This window comes from Melanerpes formicivorus, unplaced genomic scaffold (genome assembly GCF_026170545.1).
Source record: "Melanerpes formicivorus ecotype bairdi unplaced genomic scaffold, bMelFor1.0.p_v2 SCAF_25, whole genome shotgun sequence".
Lineage (NCBI taxonomy): Eukaryota > Metazoa > Chordata > Aves > Piciformes > Picidae > Melanerpes > Melanerpes formicivorus.
In genome coordinates, this window is record NW_027142377.1 from 11,636,733 (window position 1) to 11,646,356 (window position 9,624).

The following is a 9,624-nucleotide window of genomic DNA, read 5'->3' on the forward strand; positions in this document are numbered from 1 at the left end:
TTCACCCCAGCATACCTATTCCTGCCTTCAGCTATTAGCCATGGAGGTTACCCCAACAATGCTATACAGACATACACACTGCTAATACATGGGAGACAGATCAATACAATTTCTGAAAGCACAAGCAGTATCTAAAGCTTCTGCATTTACTGTCCAACAAGTCAAACACTCGAAACTGCCAACACCTCCCCACTTCAACAAGGGTGAGAAGTTCAGAACCTGCACCTTAGGCAAGAAGCAGTATGTAACTCTGACCCTTTTTAAAGGGCAAGGAAGTTACCTCAAGCTATACCTCCCCACACGTATGTCCCAAAATTTCCAGCTCCTTATTCAGATGTCATTGCTTCATGTTTCAGAGCTTCCACCACCTGCTATGTAGGGTTCCAGTGTCAGGAACACGGAGGTCTCCCAACTGATATGTGCAAAACTTGGGGAGTTCCACTGCTCTCAGGAATTCTCCATATTCTCCCCAAAAGGTGAATCTCAACATACTTCAGTTTATTTCTCAACACCAACTCTTAGGAGACTCAGGACTTTCTTGTCCAGAGTTCTGTTGTGACAGAACCAACAGCCACCGTTCTAATGCCGGTGTGACTTCACACTTCACTGGACAAACGCCACTCCTCCGGCCCGTCGAGCCAGCCCCTGCACCAGTTAATCCCCACTTCTGCTTATGGAATTCACAATTTACATGAAATGACTCTCTTATAGGAACAGTTTTTTATTCAGCCATTTTTTTCCCTTTACAGCTGGAATTCTGGAAATTCAAACACCACATCTTTGCCCGTCAGCTTCTTGTAGACACCAGAAAATGTTTCCACCTGCGAAGACAAACAATGTTGTTTATACATGCTGTGTAAGAAAGTCAGGTATTATCACCCTTCCAACTGCATCTTCACTTTGAAGTGAACTCTTGAGGTTGGTTAACCCAATTAAGGTAGCCTATTTTCTGTCGAAATGCACAGCTGTATGAAGATTATCTGGAACCTCTTTGATGTGCAACTACAGGAGACTCAAAGAGGTGAGTAGGCCTGAACACATCCCCTCAGGAAGAAAACCTAAGCAAAGTGATGGGGCACTGGAATTTAGGATTCCCAAAGTGAAATAAGGACACCAAGACCATCTGTTCAAAGGCCAAAAGTAAGTGCTTCACTTAGAAGATAAACCAAATAAACCCACCCCCAAACAAACTCCAAAAACCTCCCATTGGCTTGCATGAAGGAACAGATACAGAAGCACAGAACGGCTGGAGTTGGAAGGGAGCTTAAAGATCACCCATTGGCAGGGACACCTCCTGCTAGATCAGGCTGCTCTGCTAGGTGTCACACACAGCTGCTTTGTCTTTTGGCAAGGTAAGCTAGACCATTGGTTCAAAACTGTCTCGCCTCATCTTGGGCATTTTACTCCAACTGCAAACAGAAGCACCTCGCGCCACAAGCCAAAGGGCAGCCCTTCTGCTCCCATCACCTTAGCAGCCCCTTAGCCCTTGTCAGAATGCCACCCCAGCCTGCAGGAGAAAGCAAAGCTGTTTTATTTACCTTATGTTCAACATTGTTCTGCTGTGCTTTGTCCAAATGGACTTTGATGAGCCTGCTGCCATCCAGCTTGACGCGGATTCTCTTGCCCACGATTTCACTGGGGAAGACCAGGTCCTCGAGGATGGCGTCGTGCACTGCGGTGAGCGTGCGGCTGAAAGCCCGCATGTGCATCGTTAACACACACCCCTCTGCCCAGGGCTCAGCCTTCCACAGCCTGCTTCAGCTGACAGTTCACTGCTCTCTGCTTGGTTGGGTTTTTTTAACTGTTACTATGTGACAATACTGTGTTTTGACACGGGACATGCAAAAATGCAAGCTAAATTCCACACTGAAAACCTCAGTAAGTGCATGAGGGCAAAGGGGCAGCACCCAGGCTTCTGAGCTTTCAGATCACATGCTACTCTGCAACAACATCCCCACAGCTTGCTTTTATTTCTACACATTTAAGGAAGGTTTTATTTAAATTAGAACAAAGTTGTCCCGCCTGCAATATTGCCAACCACTCTCTGGAAGAGTGTAAAGGTGCAAATACCTCCAGCTACACAGAGTATGTTCCAAGGAGACCAGCTGAGAAAGATTGGTTTCTTCATCTGCCTAAACCCAGGCAGTTTATAACACTAGTAGATTAAAAGGAAAATAGTGGGTATCTCTGTTCCATGCTTCACAGCCTGTCTGATGTCTGCATTTGTGTTCATGAGCCATCCAGAAGTGAGCCAAAATTAATCCAGGTTATTTTGTGTACGAGTCTAGAGACTAGTTAAGAGTTCCAGCTTCAGTTTCAAGGCAGTATGACTAGGCTCTCTGACCTCTACAGCAGCATTTCAAACTTGCAATCACTGGGACAGCTAAGGGAGACAATCAATCACATTCCTGTGATTACACCACCACTAGACTGAAAAAATGGCCAGCCCTGCACAATTCTCCTTCCTTCATGTGTTAAGTGGCAACTTTGACCACACACACAGATGCCAACTTCCCTGGCTACTGTGCAATGCTAGTTTTAATCATAGAACCAGGAAGGCTGGAGAAGACCCGAGAGATCATCCAGTCCAACCTGTCACCCAACACCTCAACTAAACCATGGCTTCAAGTGCCACATCCAATCCTCTTTTGAACACCTCCAGTGATGGTGACACCACCACCACCCTGGGCAGCACATTCCAATGGCCAATCACTTTCTGTGAAGAACTTCTTCCTAACATCCAGCCTAAACCTCCCCTGGCACAACTTGAGACTGTGTCCTCTTATTCTGGTGCTGGTTGCTAGGAAGAAGAGACCAACCCCCACCTGTCCACAGCCTTCTTTCAGTTAGTTGTAGACGGCAGTAAGGTCTCCCCTGAGCCTCCTCTTCTCCAGGCTAAACAACCCCAGCTCCCTCAGCCTCTCCTCACAGGGCTGTGCTCAGGGCCTCTCCCCAGCCTTGTTGCCCTTCTCTGGACACCTTCAAGTGTCTCAATGTCCTTCTTAAATCGAGGGGCCGGAACTGGACACAGGACTCAAGGTGTGGCCTAACCAGTGCTGAGTACAGGGGCAGAATGACTTCCCTGCTCCTGCTGGCCACACTATTTCTGATGCAGGCCAGGATGCCATAGTAGTCTTGTTTCATGTCACAGAAGCATAGCATCACTAAGGCTGGAAGAGACCTTTAAGATCACAAAATAGTCTGGGTTGGAAGAGACCTCTGAAGGTCATCTAGTCCAACCCCCTCAGCAGTAAGCCAGGGCATCCTCAACTGGATCAGGATGCCCAGGGCCATACCAATAAAGGGCAACAAAGAAACTAGATGAGAGCAGAGAGGCCATTTAACCCACATGACTACACTGCTGCTGTTAAATTCACATCCAGGGGGACTACACATAGCCACATCCCTCCTCAGACATGGCCTCTCACTAAACCCCTTCAGGGTGTGCGCCTTGCTTTCTGTACAGTCTGAAATCTCAGCTGGATGTGTCTCTTGCTACAGCTTAGAAAACAAGTAATTGTCAGCAAGCTGCAGTGACAGAGGCAGGGGGCTGGAGTTTCTCACACCAGCTATTGCTGGCTGAAATTTGGCTACAGCCAGTTACCAGAAATAGCTGTGTCAAGCAGAGTTTATTATTTACTCACCTCCTGGGACGCTTCTGCTTGTTTTTTGTGCGGCTTTTTCTTGTTGGCTTGGGCAAAATCCTCCTCTGTAAGGCAATTGAAAAAGCCAGGCAAAGGCATGTCAGCATGCAGTGTTTGCAACCAACTGAAACCCCCCTCCACCACAAAACATCTAGACTTTTTTCTGCTAGAGACAGATGAATGGAACACTGACAAGGATACTTGAAGTATGTCCAAGCACAGCATCAGAGCCCGGTATTACGTGCAGAAGGCAAGTTACAGGTACTGCTGCAGACTTACAGCACCATTCCAGTTGGAAAAGACCTTTAAAGTCATTAAGCCCAACCATCTTCTAACTCTACAAAGTCTCTACTAAGCCAGGTCTCTCAGCACTGCATCTCTGAGTCTTTGAAACACTTACAGGTATAGGGATTTAACCACCTCCCTAGGAGAGCCTCTTCCAGTCTTTGAGAACCCTTCCAGTCAAGAAGTTTCCTTTGATCTTAGCTCTTCCTTCCCAATCAGTACACAGAATCGCAGCAGGGTAAGGGTTGGAAGGGACCTCTGAAGATCATCTGTTCCAGCCCCGCTGCTAAAGCAGCATCACCTTAAGTAAACCACCCAGAACATGCCCAGAAGGGTTTTGAAAGTCTCCAGAGAAGACAACTCCAGCACCTCTCTGGGCAGCTTGTTCCAGTGCTGTCACCAATACAACCAACCTGGTCTACTGTGTCTTGTTAGCAATCTGAGCACACTTCTTTGGGAACAGAAATCTCAAAGGACTTAGCAGCTTCTGTTAGACTGAGCCTCTGCTGTGAAGCAGTGAAGTACCTCAGTCCCACAGACAGCTAGGTGAGATGTAAAATGAAATGCTACTTCACACCATGAGAAATATTACACAATCCAGACTAAAATCTGCTTTAAATGGAACCTGTTCCAAAAGCTGCATCTGAAGGTGTATGCACAACAGCCTGGATCTGTACAACAGATTTCCTACTTCCCTACCTACCAGGGTAGATCTTTTAAACCCAAGTTTTAGCTGCATTTGTAGCCACATGGCTGTGTTCACAAAGGGGTTATTGCAATCCAAACTGGGATGCACCATGTTCAAAAGTAACATTTCACTTACAGCAGGAAAACTGCACCCACTGCCCTCTGAAATGTGATTAAGCTATGGGAGAATTGTCAACCACTTAGCTTAGGGAAGCCTGAGGCACTTCAGAAGAAGCAGTCTTCTTCCACAAAGATTATGGGTAAGGTGCTTTGATTCTTAACATTTTACAGAGTTTTCCATAACAAGAGCTTCAGTCTAGCACACTGCTCTCCAGACAGATCTCTACTGCTGTCCAGAGAGCCACCCATCACCTTTTTATGGCTTAGCTCCTTCCATTAATTCAGAACTTCAGAGTTTACTTTCTCTCCTATTGAACTTTAGGTGCTTAGATTATTTGAGTGCAGCAAGGCTTCTATTAATATGGGTCTGGATCAGTACTGGATCCAGTCTTGTTCAGTATCTTCACCAACAACCTGGATGCAGGGACAGTGGTCCACCAGCAAGTTTGCTGACATAAAACCAGGAGGAGTGGCTGACACCCCATCAGGCTGTGCTGCCATTCAGGCAGACCTGGACAGAGCGGAGAGTTGGGCAGAGGGAAACCTCAAACTTCAGCAAGGGCAAGTGTAGAGTCTTGCCCCTGGGGAGGAACAACCCCAACACCACTACAGGCAAGGGGTGCACCTGCTGGAAAGCAGCTCTGCAGAGGACCTTGAAGTACTGGTGGACAAGTTCACCATGAGCCAGCAATGTGCCCTTGGGGCCAAGGCAGCCAATGGTCTCCTGGGATGCATCAAGAGAAGTGCGGTCAGCAGGTCACAGGAGCTGCTCCTTGCCCTCTGCTGTGCCCTTTACCAGGCCACACTTGGAGTACTGTGTCCAATTCTGAGCCCCCCCCGATTCAAAGCCAAGGAACTACTAGAAAGAGCCCACCAGAGAGTCACAAGGATGACAGAGAGACTGGAACACCTCTCTGATGAGGAAAGACAGAGAACTGGGACTCTCTAGACTGCAAAAGGAGAAGACTGAGAGGGGATCTCCTCAATGCTTCTCAATACATAAAGGGTGGAGGTCAAGAGGATACAGCTGGGCTCTTTTCAGTGGTGCCCAGTGACAGGACAAGGGTCAATGAGCACAAGCTGTAATACAGGAGGTTTTGCTGAGACATAAGGAGAAACTTTCCTGTGAGGAAAGCACTGGAACAGGCTGCACAGAGAGGTTGTGGAGTCTCCTTCTCTGGAGGCATTCAAAACCCACCTGGACATGTTCCTATATGATTGACTCTAGGTGATCCTGCTCTAGCAGGGAGGCTGGACAAGATGATCTTCGCAGGTCCCTTTTAACCACTACCACTCTGTGTTTCTGTATGATCTGCTCCCTACTGCTTTCAAGCTTTGCTTTTCAGACTTCTAAGGGATTAAGAAAGGACACAACACAAAAGCAATATCCTCCAAGAACAACTTTCACATCTCCAAGTTTACATAGCCTTGTTTGACATCCAAATGATTTTAGCTCCCATCTGCAGGAAATTCATTACACGTCCTCTTAGTACAAATACAATGCATTGTATCAATGCTACCTTGAAGGGCAAAGACAAGAAAAGCACTGCAGCATCAGAACATGCTATCCAGAGAGGCTGTGGAATCTTCGTCCTTCCATGTTCAAAACAAGACCAAATCACAACTGACCTGATGTAATACTTGCAAGAGTGCCAATTCATGCATGGGGATGGACTTAAGGACTTCCAGGGATCCCCTCAAGCCAGAATTTGACTGACTCTAAGGGTTTTTACCTGAGCAATGAACACCACATGCTTTCCACTGAATTTCTTCTCCAGCTCACGAACTAGCCGCACCTGAATCTTCTGGAAGGATTTCAGCTGAGGAACTGGCACGAAGATAATGATGGCTTTTCTGCCACCACCCACTTCAATTTCCTGAAACAGAAGGTAAGCATCATTCAAGGAGTTAAAGGTTTGGTCATGAATCCTCTGAACACAGATATTTGACTGCCTTCTCACAACTTTGGGGAAAAAGGCACCAGGGAGCAGTACCTGTTTTAGTGCATTTAAGAGCAAGCATTACATAGAAAAACCTCTGTCAGAGAACTTATTTGCTGTGAAGCAGTGATTGCTGAAAGGAGTGGTGGGATTTATTGCCCAGTCCATCCTCTAAACACTAAAGCTCATTCTTTCCTCAAGACTGGACTCAGAATGCTGGAATGCCAGTTACACTGAGCCTTTATGACCAGAGCAGCAGGGGCAAGCACACGCCAATACAAAGTTTCAAGCCTTCCTTGGTCTGTTACAGACTCTCCACGAACTTCACACAAATCTCTCTCTTGTGTTTCAGATACTTCACGGAAATCATAGACACATTTGGTTTGGAAAAGACCTTTAGGATCATTGAGTCCAACCATTATCTAACACTATCAAGTCTAAACCACGTCCCTCAGCACCACATCTCTAACAAACCTCCAGGGATGAGGATTCAGCTACCTCTCTGGGCAGCCTTTGACAACCTCTTCAGTCAGTAAGTTTCTTCTACTATCAAATCTAAACCTCCCTTGGTGCAACTGGAGGCCATTTCCTCCCATCCTATCCCTCGTTACCAGGGAGAAGAGACCAACACCTACCTGACTCCCACCTCCTTTCAGGGAGTTCTAGATAGTAAGGTCTGCCCTCAGTCTCCTCCAGACTAACCAACCCCACTTCCTTCAGCCACTCCCCATGTGAGCTGCTCTCCAGACCCTTTACCAGCTTCATTACCCTCTTCTGGACCCACTTCCAGCAGCTCAGTGATCTTTCTCGCACTGAGGGCCCCAAACACTAACATTAGTTTTCTTTCTCCTTTTACACTCATTTTGTTCTTCCTTCAAGCTTGTTGCCTTTGTAAATTACAACTACAACTGAAGCCAGGCTGACACGTGACCAGGTCAGTCTAACACCTTGATTACTTGCATTTTCCCCACTTGATACAGAAGAGGATTTACAGCAAACACTCTTTTACAGAGAGTATTACAGTTCATGCCCCTGACAAAAACTCTGCAGTGCCTGCTTCGCCAGCCCACATGCTCACACAAAATGTCACGTTTCAGACCTCAAGCCCAGTTTGCAGGAACAGAAAACAAAGCTGTTACTTTTAAACACGGTTCCTTAAAACATCAGACTGCTGTTAGAGTTTTTACAGCAACTTTCCAGATCAGCTGCCCAACAAACCCCTCTATTGCAAAGCCCTACACATTAAGAGCAAATACCAGAAGATGAACCACAACAGTAAGTGGTAAAACAATCAGAGAGTGCAAGACACAGCTAAAGCCACCGTTTACCTGTAGGTTAGTGTTTTCAAGACTACACACACAGCAAGTCACCACACAACTCTGTGGAGAAGGTCCAGCTCACCTTAGCTGCTGTGATGTTCAACTCCCGCAGCTGAGCCTTTAAATCAGAGTTCATTTCCAGCTCTAGCAGAGCCTAGAGAAGTGAAAGGGCAGAATAATCTGTTAATTTGTAAGAACCCTTGAAACCAAACCCAGTCCACAGCACCAGAATGCAGCTACAGATTTACTAGTCAATGTGAAAGATTTCCTAGAATCACAGCATTGCTCTGTTTGGGAAAGGCTGTAAAGACCATTGAGTCCAACCATTTCTTAGCTGTATCTAGGCTGGTCCTAAATCCTGTCCCTCAGCACCACACCTGTGTCTCTCTGAAATACCTCCAGGGATGGGGATTCAACCACCACCCCGGGGGAGCCTCTTCCAGCCTTCTGTGAAGAAGTCTCCCCTCCCCTCAGCCTCCTTTTCTCCTGGCTGAACAACCTCACCTCCCCCAGATGCTCCTCAGAAAACCCGCGTTCCAGACGCTTTATTTAACTTTCTCTAAGTCACTTCGACAGATGCAACAAGTTCAACTGGTGGGAGCAGAGGCTGACTGCTCCAGTTCCGCGTTTGAACAGCACTATCCTCGGAGTTTAACTGCTGTAACACCATCTCTGTAACCTGCACTCGGCTACCAAACAGCAAGGCAAACGACACGTACCTGAGATATACCAGACTCGAACTCATCTGGCTTCTCGCCATTAGGCTTCACAATCTTTGCACTAGAGCTGAACATGGCCTTTCTGCAAGACAAAAGAGCCCAGCTGTGACCAGGAGCACATCTTCTACTACAAACAGCGAGACTCCTCCACCCGGCTCCGCAGCCCCACAATTCAAAGAGAAGCCAGAGAGAACCCCGGGGACCACGCAAGTCCCAACACGTCGCTCCAGGAGCTACCGACCACAACGCGGGAGAACTCCCATGAGGAAGGTAGGGCCCCGTCCGTCCCGGTCTCCCGCGTGTGCGCTAATACGCCGCAGATAGGAAGCTCAGTTAAACCAGAGAGGCTGCCCGGCCGCTCACAGAGTCCCACGTACCGCCGGGTGGCCAGGACGCACAGTCCTCCCCGGTCCCGGGGCTCCGCACCCGGCTCTGGCCCCCTCCTCCCGCTTCGCGGCCTCCCTGGGGGCGCCGTTGGAGGCACACTCCCGCCAGCTCCCCTCCTCCGGCACCGGGCGGCCATCGGGCCTCCGGCTGGTGGTAATCGGGGACATCCCCAACCGGAGGCTACCGCAGGAAAAGTTGCTTGTCACCCGGCTCCGTATTGCCGCGGCGGTGTGGGAAAAAACTTCGGCACCACCGAGGCCCGCACAGGACACAGACACCCACCTCGGTCAGCGCCGGCCTAGGAAAAGGGAGAGCTCTCGCGAGAGCGCCCCAGATCGCGGCCTGGGAAGGCGCTCGCCCCGCCCCGGCAGTAGTGAAGCCGAAGGCGGAAAAAGGGCAAAACACAAACCCTCCTGCGCCACCAATCTCCCGTTACTTACAGCAAAGTGAAGCCCGAATGGGCAGTTAAAGTCCTGGCACGGCGCCGGCGGATGACGTTGGTGCCAGCCTCTTGGCGCTGCGG

At 48.5% G+C, this 9,624-nt stretch overlaps 1 protein-coding gene across 1 annotated transcript; it reads right to left on the reverse strand.

The window, feature by feature from the left end:
- Positions 1 to 705: 705 nt before the first annotated feature.
- On the reverse strand, positions 706 to 9,405 carry RPS7 (ribosomal protein S7). The gene is made up of 7 exons (XM_068153362.1): positions 9,384 to 9,405; positions 8,715 to 8,796; positions 8,078 to 8,149; positions 6,470 to 6,613; positions 3,645 to 3,709; positions 1,539 to 1,689; positions 706 to 821 (listed from the first exon to the last, which is right to left on the reverse strand). Exons 2-7 carry the CDS (start codon positions 8,787 to 8,789, stop codon positions 744 to 746), a joined length of 585 nt encoding a protein of 194 aa, XP_068009463.1. The 5' UTR covers positions 8,790 to 8,796; positions 9,384 to 9,405; the 3' UTR covers positions 706 to 743.
- Between the last annotated feature and the right edge of the window lie 219 nt (positions 9,406 to 9,624).

Excerpts from the sequence above, each read along its gene's own strand:
- RPS7 (XM_068153362.1), bottom strand. The coding sequence starts at position 8,789 with ATGTTCAGCTCTAGTGCAAAGATTGTGAAGCCTAATGGCGAGAAGCCA. Across the intron at positions 3,710-6,469 it reads ATGTGGTGTTCATTGCTCAG|AGGAGGATTTTGCCCAAGCC; the intron begins GTAAAAACCCTT and ends ATTGCCTTACAG. Across the intron at positions 1,690-3,644 it reads AAGCAGAAGCGTCCCAGGAG|CCGCACGCTCACCGCAGTGC; the intron begins GTGAGTAAATAA and ends GCGGGCTTTCAG.